We start from the raw sequence: 18730 nt of genomic DNA on the forward strand, positions 1-18730 counted from the left end.
TTACATTTATTTCCAGTCATTTGACCCCAAGCTCCTCCTTAAAGCTTTGTGGGGTTTTCTTTGAATTGCACAAATGTCCACTGACTCATGAATGAGCGGATTATGTTTTGGGGGTTAAAGTCAATAGTCAGGTTCTTTGTGCCACATGTTAGTCCCTTGCTTGTGAGATCTATACCAATGACACTTCCACAGAAAACACACCCCAGAGTTTCTTCTTAACCTATCACTCAAATTTCTGGTTGTTGTGTACCTCACAGTTAATTTAGTAGTTAATTTTATTTGCACATTTCTTCCCGTCCTAAAAGACTATTTTACAAAGTTGCCCTGCTAACAAATTTCTTTTACTGTAGTTAAATAGTGATGTGAAATTTGATCCCACAAATAAAACAATAGCACAAATTTTGTACAAACAAAGAAGAATAGTGTATCTTACAAAAATACTTTATTCTTAACATTAATTGTCAAATCACATGAACAAATTTCCTTTACTAGGCACATTTCTCTGGAATGGTTTGGTCAGACACAGTACAGTATTGAATACTCTTGTGGTAAATGATCAAGAATGATTGAATTAACTTTAAAAGGCAAACAGTAGCTTCATCCATACAGCCCTACAAGCTACATTAGAGCTTGACACCTTTTTTTAATGAGGACTAAAGAGCGGATCATTGATACATAAATCTGGCACAGAGGCATGCTCTGATTTATCCCAGAGAGAGACACCGATGCCAAGGCTGCACTCTGAGAATTGCCGCCTACTGTATGTGCTGCTGCCAGCCCGCTCTTCAGTAGTAAATACAGCGCGTGTGGTGTATGGGAATGTGGGCCATCTCTTTGTGGTGCTGCTTGGCATACGGCCACAGGTAGAAGTCAATGATTGCCGAATTGACGCTGCAGGTCTGTCCGTCTCTCTCCTGCACCATCTTACACAGACACTGTTTGATCTGCTCCACAGACCAGATCGAACAACCCCGGATCTCCACCTCTCTCCTGTCTCCTGAGCTCAGCAGCTCGCCTGGGAGAAATACGAAACAAACAGATAACAAACAGAGCAACAAGAGCTGGCTCTTTTTTAACCTGATACAGTTCTTTATTATGAAAGCACACACTCCTGTCTCACCTTTCTTCAGTGCTTGCATCAGTGCATCAGAATATCGAAGAGCCCCGAGGTAGACGAGAGCCTGAGGCACCCGGTAGTCTGCAAACATGGTCAGCCAGTCCATGTTGATGAGGTCTCCTTCACCTCGGGCTGCCATGACACCCCAGAAATCTGCCACCAGGATCTGAGCACGCTTGTAGAATGAGATTCTCCTGCCCTGAAACAAACACAAACTGCTCTAAATGCTGGATTGTCTGCTTATTTATTCTGTTCTCCATCACTTTGTGTGCTTAAAGGCAAAGATTACATGAAAGCTACGACGTGTATGTCGTTAGTTCAACAACCGGGGAGTTTTTGAGTAGAGTTTTTGCAGTGCATTTACTATGCTATACTTTAAAACCTCATCCTCAAGTCCAAAGTATTGACACCTTCTTATACTTGAAGGCAGTGTGGCATGTTAAAATAAATATGCTTTATCCTATTTAAATCCAGCAGCTGCACCAGTTCCTGCAAATAATCAAACACATCAACACCATCACAAGTAAATGAACTGTAGGTCTTGATATTTGACATCTAACCAAGTTCTACACCATTTCCAGTTTTTCACATGCCAACACATGCTGCCACCACCACGATTCAGTGTTGGGATGGTTTTGGACAGATAATGATGGTGCCTGGTTTCCTCCAGACATCATGTTTAGGACTGGGGCCAAACAGACCAATTTTGGTTTCATCAGACCAGAGAATCTTGTTCCTCCTAGTCTGAGAGTCTTTCAGGTATTTTTTGAAAACTTCAACTAAGGAGAGGCTTCTGTCTAACCACTCTACCATGGATGGCTGCAGTGATGGTTGTCCTTCTGGAACCTCGTTCCAACCCTTACACAGGATATCTGTAGCTCAGTGACTATCGGGGTCTTGGTCACCTCTCTTACTAAGGCTCTTTTCCCCCAATTGCTCAGTTTGGGGGATGAAAACCTCTTAGAAGAGTCCTGGTTGTGCAAAACTGTCTTCCATTTGAGAATTACAGTGGCCAGTGTGCTCTTGAGAACCTTCAGCACAGCGGATTTTTTTCAGATCTGTGCCTTGCAACAATCCTGGCAGTTCTTCAGCTCATGGTGTGGTTTTTGCTCTGATATGCATTGTCAGTTGTGAGGCCTTCTTTAGAGAGTTGTGTGCCTTTCTAAATCATGTCCAATTAAATTGTTTCACCACAGGCGTACTTCAATCAAGGAGTAGAAACATCTCAGTGAAGATCAAGAGAAATGGGAGGCACCTGCAGCTAAATTTCAAGTGTTGTTGCAAAGGATCTGAATATTGTCTCAATGTGATATTCCAATTTTTCTTTTAAATGAATTTGCAGTAATTTCTAGAATTCTGTTTTCACTCTGTCATTATGGGGTACCGAGTCTAGATTAAGGAGAGAAAAAATGAACGATTGAGGCATCAGGTTACAAGATTACAAAATTGAAAAAAAGTGAAGGAGGTCTGAATACTCTCTGAATGTACTGTATATTCAAACACATAAGCATCATGCAATGCTGTGTTTGCCCAGCAGAGGGAGCTCTCATATCACAATTTATCTCAACTTTTCCAGTTGCAGATAAATAATGCAACACATACCCTTTTAAATATACTTTTAAGATGTTTCATACCTCTTTCTTACTTCATGGTTTTATATATTCATTTTATATTAAACTAAAGAGGAGATTTATTGACCAATACATCTGAAAAATAAAGATTAAGCCATGACTTGACTGAAGCCTGTTATATTTCTGCAAATTAGATTGATATGTCCTTTAAAGGCCATGTACTCAAGCAATAAGTGTTCAAAGTGTGTACAATTTTGAATTATTAATGTCACTGTTTACTGTTACTAGTAAAAATGGAATTATATTGATCTGTTTCAATATCACTGCAACAAAATAATGAACCCTATGGCATCTTATTTCATCTGAATTATCTCGTTCCTCGTCCAGAGGACGTGTGGTGTCTGCAGATGTTTTTACTTTCTAACTCTATTCCTATAGGTGAGAGCAAAGCAGACACAAAAAACTCACTATCTGTCTGCATATTTGTGCAGAGATATGAACATGTTCATAAGTTCTCAAACATCTGACTTTTTAGAAGAAAATAATGTCTTACCAATTTGTTTCCCCATTTATCATTAACAGCTCTCGCTCTCCTTACTTCCTCCCTGCATCTCTCGACTACTGCTCTCTTTTTTTGGCTCATGACAACTGTGGGTTAAAAATATGACGGTAGCGCTTTGGTTTTTCAGAAGCTTTGGTATTTACTGTTAAGATCAAATAAAATTAGAGGAATTGTCTCATTTTAAAGCATGTGTTACTGAAAAGTACAGAAGAACTGAACATTTAGCCAACTTAATTAGGATATGAATCTCAAATCTTTGGAGCTTGGACTTATTTTATGTTGTTGGTCTATGATGTTTGGGTTCATCACTGTTGGGGTTTTATAGTTGTAGTTTGGGTGTGTTCTTTCTGGTATTTGGTGCCTTTGCGTTTGTTTTCCTGCCTCTTGTAAAGGGGCAACACAAATACTATTATTATACATATCTTGTCTGCAACCAAGATTATAATAATTACCATTTCATGTTTTACATCAGACTACTTAAATCAAACCAGTTGAAACTTGTTGTGAAGTAAAAATATAAACATACATTTTTGGATTGGATTTATATTGCAAATATTTACTTTAAAAAGTAAGTTAAAATAAAATAAAATCCTGAAAAATTGCAGTTTTCGCCCTTCTCTTACTCTAACCTCATATGTAGCCTCGTCCCTGTAGGATGGGATCTTCTCAACGATGAGCTCCACCATCTTCTGGGCGTCGTTCCCAGCTTTGCTGATAAAACTACGGAAGCTTCCACCGTTTTCCAACAGAACACGCCCCCCTTCAGTCAGCGCCTTGTGAGACAGGTTCAGCACACCATGCATTCAAAAAAAGACCTTTCAATCAAACATTAAATCCTTGTAATACAGAGAACGCTGTTAAGCCAGAAATATGGCTCTGGTAGAAATGATGTTAGATGTCAAAGGAGCTCAGGCTCATACTGAGGTAGGCAGTCACATTTAACAGATGATCAGGAGCCAGATCAGATAGCAGTGAACAATTTCATTTTTATCTGCTAATGCAACGATGGATGTCCTTTGCAGAGGCAATTAAACAAATTCCCTTCATATGTTGACAAAAGACTTAATTCTACAGCAGTCAAAGTTCCTACATCTATCAGGAATCACACACTTTATCTCACAGTTATCTTTATATCAAATAAATCTACAGCTGTTGCATCACATCGACCCCACAGTACAACGGAAATACAGTGACATTAGGTTATTATACAAGACATCCCAGCCTCTTCGAATAAATGTAAGCTTCAATTTTGTTTTTCCTAATTGAAAATAAACTAAACAGAGAGGAGGCTGATAAAATATATAAACTAAGGTTGCCAGCATTAATGCATTTATGGCAATGCAGATGAGGTCCATAATTAATGCACTCATTTAAAAAAGGGTATTACTCACATGCTTTATTTGTCCCTTTCAGCATTGTCTCATCTCCTCACAGCCACAGTGATATAAAATAAGTCCACCACCACTCCCCCAATATCTCACTTATCTTAAAAACATTACAGACAGCACATCAGACAATTAAAAAGTCATCTGCACCTTCTTTCATCAAACATTGACCCTTTCAGTGTTCCCTTATTTCTATTCAATCCATAGCAAGTTTTTCTGTGGTTGAGTTCATCCACCTGAAGTTCCTTATTTTCTTTCAAAAGCCCTGTGTTATCATCGCGTACTTATAAAGAGAATCTGTGAGTACCTTGTGTCGCTCCTGAAGCATTGGCATGGCGGTTTGGTTGTCTGATCGCAGGACGTGTCCCAGCTCCTCCTCACTCATCTGAGAGAAGTACTTCGGATCAGTGATCGGGACACCTGTAGGCAGGAATGGGACAAGGAATCACATTCTTAAAATTTTGCTGCCATCAGTGTCTCAATCAAAACAACAAAAAAGATGACATGTAAGGCTGTACTGCTCAATTCTAACCACAACTGCTTAATTTTTTTTTTTTTAATTGAGCACTCAGTTCAATAAAACTACACATTTCAAGGCAATTTACCAGGACTGTCAAATGATCAAATGTAGGGGGGCAGGTGGCCTAGTGGTTGAAGGCGCTCCCCGTGTACGCGGGCGGCCTGGGTTCGAATCCAGCCTGAGGCCCTTTACCGTATGTCTCTCCCCCACTCTTGACCCTGTTTCCGACTCTATCCACTGTCCTCCTCTATCTAATAAAGGCCCAAAAATAAATCTTAAAAAAAAAAAAAAAAAAAAAAAAAAGAAAGATCAAATGTACTAATAGCGGTTAATCTCCATTTTGGTCATATTTTTATATTTCCACTATGTAGCATTGTGATTAATGAATGAACGCTGACAGTGCTGCTGCTGCTACCTCTGTTTTGCAGAGGAGCATGGATGGACAGAAACCATCGACAGGTGTGCAGGAGGAATTTCGAAATAAAAGTATAGCTTAAATGTGACTGTGTCAATCCATGTTCTGACTTTCTATTGATCTGGTTGGGGATAATCAATCAACCAATCAATGTATCAATACATATCTATCGTTACACCCCTAGTATTGGCTGAAATTGATTTGTAAATATTGGCCTATCTGATATAATCAAAATTCCAATGTCGTACAATCCTAGTTTTGGTATTTTTGGATACTATAGATTTTAACTATAAAGAGGTTGTAGCATTAAAAACATGTGATATTGAAAAATGATTAAAGTATCAGCATTTATGGCAACATCCTGTCATCATCAGGCCGGTAATATTTTTTTTTTAATCATTATAAAAAGATTAATTTTGTGACAATTTACACTGCAGATGTTGAACCTTGCAACCCCTACTGCTTCTCAAGTTTTTTTCTTCAATAACATTGTGTTTACTTTTATTAATGTGTTGTTCTTTTCAGTCACTTCCTGTTGCTCACCACTCTTACCGCTGCAAAGACAGTGAGTTTCACACTCAGTTTCTTTTATTGTTTTTCTGTTGTGTTATACAAAACCTTTTACTAAATTTTGACTAAATTAAGCTATGGGATAAATGCAGAGAAGTAAAGAAAAATTACTTGAAGTTAAAAAAGAAACAGCTGGAAGGCTTTATACTGACAAAAAAGAAATACTTAAGATAAAGAGAAACAAAGGATTCAAGGCCACTAACTCGCCAAGTTTTGTCGTCATAATGTAAAGGCTTGAATAAAACTCCACCGGTTCTAACAAGACATTCCAAAGACACAGTTTGTTCTGATCTCATGCTGTCACCCCTCAAGTCTCTACCTGTGCTTTTCTTAAAGAATCTCTTGTAAATCAAAAAGGCCACAACGACCACACATTGAGAGCACTATTCCATATGAGACATAAGTGATTCATATCCGAAGTCATTCACGCTAATTATGGGTGAATCAAAGGCACACGCAGAGCTACAAGCAATTTCCCAGCAGTCCAAGTTCAAGTAAAGGGCACTTACACAATAATTGGTAATTGCAGTGCACAACAAAAGCTTTCAGAAAAAAAGGGAACAAAAAGACATAAAAAGGGCCTATACGTATGTTTATTCTCTAGCAGTGAACCTGCTAAAAAGAGGACGAAAGGAAAAGTTGTCAGGAAACACTGTATCAATCAAAGAATGACCTTCATATTTCTTTATAATTTTGACATTTTTTTGTCAACACAACAGTGATTTGAGAAGAATCTGCTTTCTCCTCCTACTCCAGCACCAAGGGCTTTTTATGTCTGTGGCTATAAAAAGAGGAAAAGTGTTGAAAACATATGTACAGTGCCTTTAAAAAGTATTCACCCCTCTGGATGTTTTACCCTTTTATTGATTTTAGAAATCAATCATGGCTGATATAATTTGGCTTAAAAAAAGATCCCTAAAACCTTTTTAATGCCAAAGTAAAAACAAATTTCTACAAAGTAATGTCAATTATATAAAAATATGCAATACCAAGAAAGTGATTCCATAAATATTCACCCCATTCAAGTCAGTATTTAGTAGAGTCACCTTTGGTTGCAATCACAGCACTGAGTCTGTGTTGATAGGTCTAAATCAGGCTTGCATATCTGGACACTGTAATTTTACTCAAATTTTCTCTTCTAAACTGCTCAAGCTCTGTCAGGTTGTACAAGAATCTGGTATGAACAGCCCTTTTCAAGTTCTGCCACAAATTCTCTATTGTATTGACGTCTAGGCTCTGACCCTACCACTCCAGAACATTCACCTTGTTGTCTTTTAACCATTTCTATGTAGCTTTCGCTGTATGCATCAGGTTATTGTCTTGCTGGAAAATAAATTTTCTCCCAAGCCGTAGTTCTCTTGCAGAGTGAATAAGATTGTCCTCCTGGATTTTTCTATATTTTGACACCCTCTACCTTTACAAGCCTTCCAGGCAGCATGGTGCTGCCACCACCGTGCTTCACAGTGGGGATGGTGTGCTTGTGGTGTTGTGCAGTGTTTGGTGTCCACCAAAGAATAGCATCTTGTCTGATGGCCAAAATGCACCATTTCTGACTCATCAGACCAAAGAACTTTCTTCCACTTGACCATGGAGTCTCTCACATGCCTTTCAGTGAACTCTAATGAAGATTTAATGAGTTTTCTTTAACAGTGGCTTTCTCTTTGCTACTCTGCCATAAAGCTTTGACTGGTGAAGAACCCAGGCAACAGTTGTTGTATGCAGAGTCTCTCACATCTCAGTTGCTGAGGCATGTTACTCCTTTAGAGTAGTCAGAGGTGTCTTGGTGGCCTCCCTCACTCGTCTCCTTCTTGCACGGTCCCTCGGTTTGTGAGGGCAGCCTGATCTAGACAGATTTACACATGCACCATATTCCTTAATTTCTTGATGATGGATTTGACTGAACTCTGAGGGATGTTCAGTGCTTTTAAATTATTTTTAGTATCCATCCCCTGAGTTATACTTTTCAATAAACTTTTTCTCTGAGTTGCTTAGAGTGTTCTTTTGTCTTCATGGTGCAATGGATGCCAGGAATACTGATTAACCAGTGACTGGATCTTCCGAGCACAAGTGTCTTTATACTACGATCACTTGAAACAAATTCACTGCACTCAGGTAATCCCTAACTTGACACACCAGATGGATGTGTTTCACATGCAATTTATATCAAATTTGCAATATGAGCAATAATAATTGCAGTTATTTTTTAATCTTTCTGCCCTAGTTAAATTCATCTAATAGTAATTAAGCTTAGCATTAGTTCATTTAAGTCATACCCTTAGCTGGGATTGGCTGATAGCCAGCTGACACCAATTATTGCCTCCCAGCTCCTACAGCCAATCACAGCTATTTCTCTCAACACAGCGATCCATTTAAAGATGATGCACTGCTCACTAATCCCTGCTTGCATCAAAGCTGATGCACCACACAGCTTCACCTCCTCCTTCCCAGCCTCCTCCTTTATAGCTTAAAGCTTGTTGCTCCCTCCTATTCAGATTCTGCTATGATGAATTATTTTTTCTGAATAATTTCATTGTATTCAATGCACATTGTCATAAATGCATCTATCAATATGGGGGTTTCTGGCCATGCACTCCCTGAAAAGTCAAAACATGCTGCTTGACTAAGTTTAGGTTATAATATAGAATGATTTATTGCTTGAAATTGTTGAAAAAAAAAACACAAGATGGGGTACCTAGTAACAATTGCATATCAAATCGCACATGCAATACTGGGGCAAAAAAAAATTGCAGTTAGATTATTTTTGCAAATTGTTTAGCCCTGTTAGGTATGTAAGAACAGGACTAAAAATATATACAACAGATGAGTTGTTGTTTAAATGATAGACATTTCAGTGCAAAAATCAGTTGATGAACACTACAATATTAAAATTTATGAAGAATCTAGTATTTGCAAAGTCATCGAGCAAGTAGATCTTATTAATGTAGCATCTTTCACAGAATGAGGTCACAAAGTGCTTCACAAAAATTGAAATATTAATTAGAAACAAAAAGTTTACAAGCTTGCTATATCATCTTCAATGAAAAAGTTTCCTCTCACCTTCCTCCATGGCTCTGGTGATGGCAGCACACAGGGTCATGTAGCCTGTGTATGTGATCCCTTTAAAGGTCACCTCACACTGTTCAGTTTCCTTCTCTGGCCAAAAAGAAAAGTTCATGGTGTCCACCACAAACACCCAGTTCAGGGCCTGCAGACATGAAACACACAAACCATCAAGTTCAAGAAAAAAGGCAGCGTTGTGTAAAACTGTCTGACAAAGAGGAAGCAGGCTGTACTACCACTCTAATGCTACAATAGATTAAAATATGTTTGATTAAAAAAAAGAACAGCTCCAATTATGATGAAGAATGGCGCGCCAACCCGACAAAGGCTGTCTGTCAACTTCATGTTATCTAGTTTCTAGTTTATTCCTCTAGAGGAGCGTTTGTCTTCACCAACAACCATTTTTACAGGTTTGAGGTTGATTCAACTAAACCACATCAATAGCTACTGCCTCTTTCTCCACAAATGATGCTGCCTGGTTTGCCGTTCTCTGACAGAGCATTTAAGCTTGAAGATTTGACAGCTGGATCAACCTGATGACTGATTTGGAATATGACCAATAGGGCTTTGCAAGGTGAACGTTTGGCTCTTAAAAGACAGCATGATGAGTATTTTTGTTGAACACCACATTTACAGGACAAATATTGCCATGAGATATAAGGAACCACATAAACAGGGATCATCAAAGTCTCTAATGGGCTAATATTTATTCAATTTTTGAGGAGGTGAATATGTCGTAAATCTGCAGGAATAATTTATGCTGCAATGCTAATTCACTGAAAGAGAAGCTCATGATTAAGTTTGAAGAAAAATGGCGTGAAAATGTTTTGTCCAAACCAAAACTAAGTACGTATGTGCTGATTAAAAACACATTTATGCCTGAACTGTACGTTACATTTTGACTATCTAGAAGCCATAGATCCTTGCTAGCACAGTTAAGGTCTGGTATTCTTCCTCTGGCTATTGAGATCGGTCGATTCAAAAATATCCCCAGAGAAAACAGACTCTGTGAGTTGTGTGATTCAGGAAAAATAGAAAGTGAGTCCCATTTTATTTTGCTTTTTTTTTTTTTTTTTCCCCAGATATGATGACCTAAGAGAAGTATTGTTTCATGAAATGACTTGTCAAAATCCTGAAATTCTGCAGTTGTTTATTCATTCAAAAATGAATGAATAAACCCTCACCTCGTCACTGCTGTAAAGGATGTCCGGCTCACGATCCTTTTTGGTCTTCACAGGCTCTCGTCGCTTAGTGATGTGATGTTTTGGTAACAGATGGGCTCATTCTAAAATCTGAATGCTAGATGTCTCTAAAATTCCAATTTCTACACACTGCACCTTTAACTAATTAACTAATTTTTAGTTTGTCTCCATCTTCCTTTCTGTTCTATAATGATGACAGAACTACCATTGACTCTGATCCTGGTTTTGTCTGAATTCTTGGTGTCACGTAAGCCTATGTGGGCTGGGCATATGATTGTATGTATGACACAATAATAAAATAAAAAACTTCTAACTTCTCTCACAGGAGCCTCAAATGGTCTGGATGAATGCAGCAGAGGAACGTATCAATCTGTGATAACTTTTTCATAGTCAAGCGCTAATGTGAAACCTCCTAGGTATCTATTTGTGATCACATTGGAATTTATTGGGACCCTCTCCATGAGTTTGTCCAGTTTTAACGCAGTACTAGTGATTTATCTTGAAAAAAAAAAACCTGATGTTGACTGACTCCCCTGGTCAGAGTCGGGTGCCGGAGCCAATGGGTTTGCTTTCTTCCAGCCACTGGCGGTCAGATCGTCACTGTGTCGCAGTTTGTAGAGCATCTCCGCCACCTTCTGCACGCCTTCCTCTTCCACAAACACATCCTGACTCCGCTCTGCTATGAACTGCCCAGACTCTCTGGGAAACAGGGGTGACTCCATGTTGAAATCTGTACAAAGAATATATGAAGTTTATAAATAGAACAACTTTCCATGGAAGAATATTGTTAACAAGTCTGTTAGCAGTGCTCCTTGTTAAATCAGACATGAGGAAACGCTTCTTCAATACTGGTTGTTGCAGGACGTGATGTAAAGCCAGTGCCCTTTACATACTATAACACCAATATCCCTCAAAACACCTCCAGGGAAGTGACATTTTAAAGATGATCTCTGAGCTTTATTAGATAATTTAAAATAAAAAAAGGGACATAATCAACAAGGGAGAGGTGTTACAAGGTGGGAACATTTCTTCTTGGAGAGGAAACCTGGAAGAGGTTCAAAAAGTAACTCACATATATGCAGTATTTTTTAAGAACTAGAATATTGTTTTCTCATATAGGAAATAATTAACTAAAATCAGAGTGTGCAAAAGAAAAAAATAAAAATAAATAAATAAAACAGAAGAATCGCCATGTCAAAAATTGTCAAAATGTTCAACATTTTAATATTCCTTGAAATTACATATTTTTAAAACGATATCTGAAATTATATATAGTAATGGAAAGTAGCAAGGCTTCTGGCTAACATATTTTTTTGGGTCATATTCTTCAAGTTGTTGTGACTGAGAAAGAGGGCTCCATCTAAATTGCACAGCTACGCTGTGAATGTTTAAGCACCAAAAAGGAAGTTTACCTAGTTTTGGTAATTAAAAAAAGAAAGTAATCAACACTAAGGGTGGTCAATTAATCGAAAATTAAGATCAAATCGCAATATGATCTACTGCGATTTTAAGATCACAGAACCTCAAATATCAATATTTCTTTGACCTGAAATATGCATCATTATTAAAATACTCAGAGTGATATAAATCTACCCTTAACACATAAATTCAACTGCCTACTGAATGAAAATTTAGATTTTAGGTCACCAAATTTTTAAATAGCCTTATACTTCTTAAGACCAAAAACGGCAAATCTTTGGCCATAATTTAACCATCTAAATTGCAAAAAAAAGTTGGCAGTATTTCAGTACCAAAATTCTGCAAACATAATTTTGCAAATTAGACAGTTTGCATGTGCTCGTCTCTATGTTTGGCAAAAATAAAGAATTTTTACAGTTTAAGGTACAGAGGACTTCAAATGTTGCTAAGTTATGCCACATGTATCATTATCATTTGTAGTTAGTTAGTGGTTAGTAGTAGTTGTATGGAAAATTAATTATTAAAAAATGGTGTCTTAACAACTGTACTCTGTGGTTACTAATATGATTTACTCTTCACTAATAATTATTATTATTATTTGTTTTATCATTATCATTATTATAACTGTTTTTATTGCCATTTTTATTATTATTGTTATTATTATTTGTTTTATCACCTCAGTAAATTTTCTGGATAAAAGATGGACAGATTATATTTTAAAAAAGCACAGTAACACCTCTGAGATGATATGGAGTCTTGTTAATTGAAAAGAACCTCTCTACTGAGTCAGGGAGTGTTTTTGATTTTGCGTTGGACATTATTTTGTAGTAAAAAAAATCATAAAATTTCATAACATGATAATTTTGAAAAAGTGATCTGTTGGAGCATAACAGTCAGCCTTATTGATGATAGGTATGGCTCTTTTTTGCAATTTTACTGTTGGATTTAAGGTTGTTTTAAAGGCGGAGCCCCACAATTCCAAACAATTATTGAGTAATACATTAAATGCAGAGCCTTAGAATCTAATATATTTCTGGATTTCTACAAGATTGCAACTGACTTTTAAATTTTCCCTTTAATGAATTCAATAATGTTTCCATGTTGACTTTTGGTCAGTTACAACCCCACAGAATTTGGTGTCAAAAACTCTTTCAATGTCAACATTACATATTTTTTAATATATCCATCACTTTCCTTTAGATTCCCAAAAAAACATAAATTTTGTCTTCTTAATATTTAGAGATAATTAATTGACATGAGTTGAAGGCATACAGTGTCCTACTTGGTGATTCATTCGTTTTTTTTTTCAGTAAGGACACGCCTGATAATACCTTTTCATAAAATAAAAAAAACTAAATTGGAAGGAATTTGCATGACCTTTTATTACGACAACCACTAACGCATTCGAGCAGAAGTCGCCAGTTAACACGGCCACTTTCAAAATCGGAACACCTGGATAGGCTAACTGTATCTGATAGCTGCCTTTGGGCATTGACAGAAACGAACAGAGGCAGTGAATAGCTTTTAAACAATAATGTATTGACATAAGCTTTCTGACAGAAAGTTTCTGTTACACAACATTTTTATTTGATCCGTAAATAAACACAAGTTACATTGTACTTACCGTCAAATGCAGAGAAAGTTTACTCTACATCAAACTCGTGCAGCTTTTTTATTACACTCCGTTATTTCCGGGTTTGAACCACCAATCAGTGTCTGTTGTCTTGTAATCGTCACAATCAGAAAGACCAATCATAATAAGACAGGAGAGGACCCCGGAAAGCAAAAGGCAAACATTTTGAAAAAAGCCGAACTCTTTATTTTAGCGGTCTTCCATCTGGATTAGCATGGTTCCACAGGTTGTTGCATTTTTGAAGCTTTAGCGTTTCTTGATCAGGAAGTGGCCATTGCTTTAGTTTATCGTAGTTTAGATTCATTTACTTAAAGACCAATGGCCCGTCCGTAGTTTCTCTCCTCTCCCTTTAGTTTTCCCCTCAAGACGTCGATACAAGGATTGACCAAGTATGCAAAACCTATTTTTAACTGTCCCGTTTCTATAAAGTAGGATAAACATTATAATTGTATCATGCAGAGGGGGGCAGTGGCGCACTTTTCCGTGTACAACCTGCCGGAATTTCAGTAGAAGAAGAAAAGATGTGTCACTCAGCTTCCTGTTAGCGTACGCGAAAATGGCTGAGACAAGGTCTAAATGTCACTGCAGTGTGCCTCTTTGCACTTCTAACAAACAGAAACAACCTTACTTAAGCTTCCATGGCTTCCCTAGGGACGAAGAGGAAAGGAGGAAGTGGGTCCAAGCGATTCGCAGGGAGGAAGGTCCGGATTTTAAGATACTACGAGGGAGTACATTCGTGTGTAGTCGCCATTTCGCTGAAGAAGACTACAGTCCTGTTAGCATCGTAGGGGATCGCAAACGGCTAAAAGCAGGGGTTGTTCCGTGGTGTTTTCAGTGGAATAACTGGGGGATGTCCCAAGGAGAGCCTGTTAATGACAAAAACAAAGTTTCTCTAACAAAACGCAAGAATGAGGAGGTCCCCCCTGCCCTGCTGGATCATAACTACTCCGGTTTTTCTGCTACAGGTATGATGATGTAGCAGTGTCTAGTAGTATCCTTAGGAGACCAGATTCATGTTTGTTTACTGTAGGGGACATTAATCTTCAAAGAATATTCCTTCATGCTCAAGTAAAAGCACAGATACTTCAGTTAAAATGTACTTAAGTAGAAGTAAAAGTATTGGTCTATAAATCTACTCAAGTAAAAGTAAAAACAAGTAGATATTCAAAGTTTTCTGAGTAGCTACTTTAGATACCCAAGAAGAGGCGTCTTGTACAGTGAAATATGAAACTTTCTGAATGTGTAATAACAACAAGAGAACATGAATTTCCAACCACGTTGGTTATTTAATGGTGTGACTTCACCTGAAGTGAAATGTGGACCTATTCTCTCTCTGTGTTCTACTGACAGTCGTGTTGTCAAAGCCAAACTTTTGGCCCGTTTAGTGTTGTTGTCAGGAAGCTTGGACTTCCCCATTTTTGCTTTTAATGCATCATTTTTTTACTCATTGTTTGGCACTTTTTAAAATATGGTGCAGTTCAATATTCCCCCTAAAATAAACTTAGGTGAAAGTAAAATTACTGATTTTAAAAGTACTCAAGAGGTCAATTCAATTACAGTACTTTGAGTAAATACAATAAGTTAAGTTTATGAAAACCAAGAGATTTACATAATTTTGTCAAATCTAAATTGGCTCCATTCCAGAGTTTACCCAAATGATAGAAATACATCTCCTGTTCTTCAACTTTTAGTTTGTTTTTTTGTTTGTTTGTTTTGTTTGTTTGTTTGTTTGTTTTTTTCCGTATATATACAAAAACCTCTAGGCTAAACCATACTGACTCTTCTAAATTGAAAATAAATGTGCAGACTCCGGGAGTGTCTTTGATTTTTCTCCGAATATTGTTTGCATCATTTTGTAGTAAAACAAGTCATAAAATGCCATGAAATGGGAAATTGAATGGATTTATTAAAAAAAAAAGAAAAACGTGTAGATGCCAGGTCTAATGCTAAATAGACTGTTTATGAAAGCATCACCAACAATACTATGATTTTTGACTGCAAGATAATCTATTTTAAATTTTAAGATTTTTATTTATGTATTTAATTTAGGAGCATTAGAAGGCCATTAAAAGGAAAGACAAATATGAAGAGGATCTAATAATTTCAAGAAAAAAATACATTTTTGAGATTGTAAAGTTGTAAATTCACTTAAACTCAAACATAGATTTTTAGGTTGAAAAATTGTAGTTAAGCAACTTTTTAACCTAGTCTTGTTTCAGTTTTTTTTATAGTTACAAAAGTCATAAATCCTGACTTTGTAAACTAAAAAAAAATGTTAGTTTATAATGTCATAAATTTATAACATTATAAAGTCACAAATGTACAAGTAACCAAACTGATAACAGTAGTTAGAAAGCGTCAGTTTAGCCCATGTTCTTTTTCTAAGTTTAGATCAGTGTGATTATTCTGGATTCAAATTATGATTATTTTCCTTTTTGCTTAGTCCCAGTAAAAAATATCATTTGATTACATTGTGCAGGACTTGTATAAGGAAAACTGCTTCATCTGGTATGGTAAATGTGAAAATCGTCTGTTTTCAACTTTATAATCTCAACAGGCCATATATTCCTGAAATATATGGCCTGTTGAACTTCAGAATTTGTATTTTTTCCTCATGAAATATGACTTTAAATGTAAAACATGTGGGTTTTTTTTTCTCATGAATTATGACTTTTAAACGTCATTTTTTTTCTCATAAATTATTACTTTTAACCTTTTTTCTTTTTTTTTTCTAATAAAGTTCTGATTTTAAAGTCTGGATTTTTTTTTTGCTTTTCTCAACAAAGTGTGACTGTTAAACTTAAGAATTATGTGTGTTTTTTTAAAAATACAATTATGACTTTAAGAAATTAAGGGTTATTTTTCTCTTTAAGTATGACTTGGAAAAACATACAAAATAATGTCTTTTAAACTGAAAAATTGAGAGTTTTTTACCCATCAAATCATTACTTTTAATCCTAAACATTGTGGGGGGTTTCATATAAAATTTTGACTTTTAAGTTATTAAAATTAGAGCATTGTTCTACAAAATTTGGACTTTTGAACCAGAAAAGCTGGCCATTATCATTGTAAATTTCAGACTTTTTAAATTGAAATTGTTTTTTTTTTTTTTTTTTTTTTGGGGGGGGGGGGGGCTAAATTTTAAACTTGAAAATTTTGGAGTTTTCCTCATTAAAATTATGACTTTATAGTTTTTTTTTGTAAGTTTCATGTCAACAGATTGTCTTTATATTTAATTTCTTGGATTGGTCATAGTGTATGCTTTCATTTATCACCTCCCATTTTGTTGCCCCTCTCACAGGTAAACCTGATGCTGCACCTTCACTCACAGAAGAGGAAGTTCAGGAGCCTGACATGAAGAAAGCATGCCTGGAAGTGGATCATTTGTTTTTCAACAAGTTTTGTGTCTCAGATGAGGAAATATGCTTTCATACAAGATTTCCTTCTAGAGACATCTTCTATTCTTTCTGGCGAGCGATTGAACCATCAGCATATTTGCTGGAGAACTGGTCCAAAGCGCAGAAAGCAGGCCAAGTCGCTGCACTCTCTACACTCAAACCACAGCAGCACAGGTTGCAGTTGGTTGATGAGTTTTTCTTGTACTGTTGCTGTGTTGCTGCAGGCTTACCAGAGAAGGAACTAGCTGAGAATTTTGAGGTGGGGTTATTCACAGTCCGTCGTGTTGTCACAACTTGGGCGAATTACCTCTACCTGCTTCTCAGCTCCACACCCATCTGGATGAGCAGAAATCAAGTGCAGTCAACCATGCCGCTCAAATTCAAGCGGTACAGTCCAGACGTGAGAGTGATGATCAGCTGTATGGAGGTACAGTGCCAAAGCTCATCGCTCGCTCTCCAGTCAGAGGGGTTGTCAAGCGGCAAAAAAGCTACAACCTTCAAGGGGTTAATAGGCATCGCCCCATGCGGTGCAGTGACATTTGTGTCCAACCTGTACTCCAGCTCGATCTCAGACGGCGAGCTCTCTGAACACTGTGGGATCTTTGACCTGCTGGAGCCCGGCGATGCCTGCATCACAGGCAAAGGGACCACCATTGAGAAAGTGGTGGCTGAACACGGGGCGACGCTGGTCATTACCCCCTTAGAATCACCAGCGGAGTTCAGCAGGGACGACGAGCTGAAAACACAAGCCATATCTCAGCTCCAAATCCTTATAAGAAGAGTGATCAGCAGAGTCAGAGAGTTTCATATCTGGGACAGTCCTGTTCCTCTGACTCTGGCTGGGGTCGTCAACCAGCTGTGGACCAACTGCTGCCTGATGACTAACTTTCAGGGATCGCATGACTTGAGAGGCCACATACCTGTAGCTTTAGAGATGATGACAGGACAGTGGTAGAGTCAAACAGCACGTTTACTTGTGCTGTATTTAAGAACATTTTGACATAGTACTTCTATTTAGTTTCATTTATACTTGTTCATAGGGCTGCAACGATCAATCAGTGAATTAAGTAATTGCCAGATGTTCTGATAAGCAATTGATTACAATTTTGTTAGGGGAAAATAGTCAAAATTGTTATTTCATCTTAATTTAGAATTTTTTACTCCTTTGCAACAGTAAAATGAATGTTTTTGGGTTTTGGACAAAAGGATAAGGTTACAGACAGGTTTTGCATTACTAAGGATATGTGAGGATGCCATCGATGTTTTAGGAAAGAAAGATTGAAATTTTTCACCCTTTTCTACAGAAGTGTATTGCCCTATAAAATATTTTTTGCCCCCCCCCCCAGTGAAATTTGTTCTCTGTTTCTCTGAGTTCGTGACATCACGATCTCTGGATTGTTGCATTTTTTTTTCTTTTTTATAGGTTGTTTTTTGGCTTTTTTTTGCTAAACATAGACCAAACAGTGCAATTTTTAAATTTTAGTCTCAGTATTTAGATTAAATGTCTTTTAGTATTAGTCATTTTACCCTTTTAGTTTCAGTTTAGTTTTAGTTGATAAAAACTCAAAAACATTTTGTTCTACTTTTAGTCTATGATAAGCCCTGACATCATAGACTTTACTTTTAGTCCAGGTGTTTATTCTCTTACCTAAATCATGGTGGTATGTTCTATGCGCTCTGACACACCTGGGGTCCCTGCTTTCTACAGCTGAGAGGCAGAAAAAATACAGATGCCTTGTATTTTGAAAGATTTGCCCACAGTGGAGAAATATAATAGATTTTGAATGTTTGACAAAAACTAAATTACACTTTTTTTCATCTTGATGAAGTCTAAACTTAGTTTTAGTCATCAAAGATCTATTTTTGGCTAGTTGTAGT

The 18730-nt window shown here is 37.1% G+C and overlaps 2 protein-coding genes across 2 annotated transcripts; one reads left to right on the forward strand and one right to left on the reverse strand.

The window, feature by feature from the left end:
* Nucleotides 1-425: 425 nt before the first annotated feature.
* Nucleotides 426-13524, reverse strand: c5h9orf64 (chromosome 5 C9orf64 homolog). The gene is made up of 7 exons (XM_041786583.1): nt 13446-13524; nt 10936-11132; nt 9198-9345; nt 4943-5055; nt 3880-4023; nt 1121-1316; nt 426-1015 (listed from the first exon to the last, which is right to left on the reverse strand). The coding sequence occupies exons 2-7, from the start codon at nt 11122-11124 to the stop codon at nt 786-788; spliced, it is 1020 nt and encodes a 339-aa protein (XP_041642517.1). The 5' UTR covers nt 11125-11132; nt 13446-13524; the 3' UTR covers nt 426-785.
* Nucleotides 13525-13742: 218 nt separating this feature from the next.
* Nucleotides 13743-18313, forward strand: LOC121510256. Its single transcript, XM_041788225.1, has 2 exons — nt 13743-14419; nt 16756-18313. Exons 1-2 carry the CDS (start codon nt 14011-14013, stop codon nt 17805-17807), a joined length of 1461 nt encoding a protein of 486 aa, XP_041644159.1. The 5' UTR covers nt 13743-14010; the 3' UTR covers nt 17808-18313.
* Nucleotides 18314-18730: the final 417 nt, after the last annotated feature.

The sequence above is a fragment of the Cheilinus undulatus genome, linkage group 5 (genome assembly GCF_018320785.1).
Source record: "Cheilinus undulatus linkage group 5, ASM1832078v1, whole genome shotgun sequence".
Taxonomy (NCBI): Eukaryota; Metazoa; Chordata; class Actinopteri; order Labriformes; family Labridae; genus Cheilinus; species Cheilinus undulatus.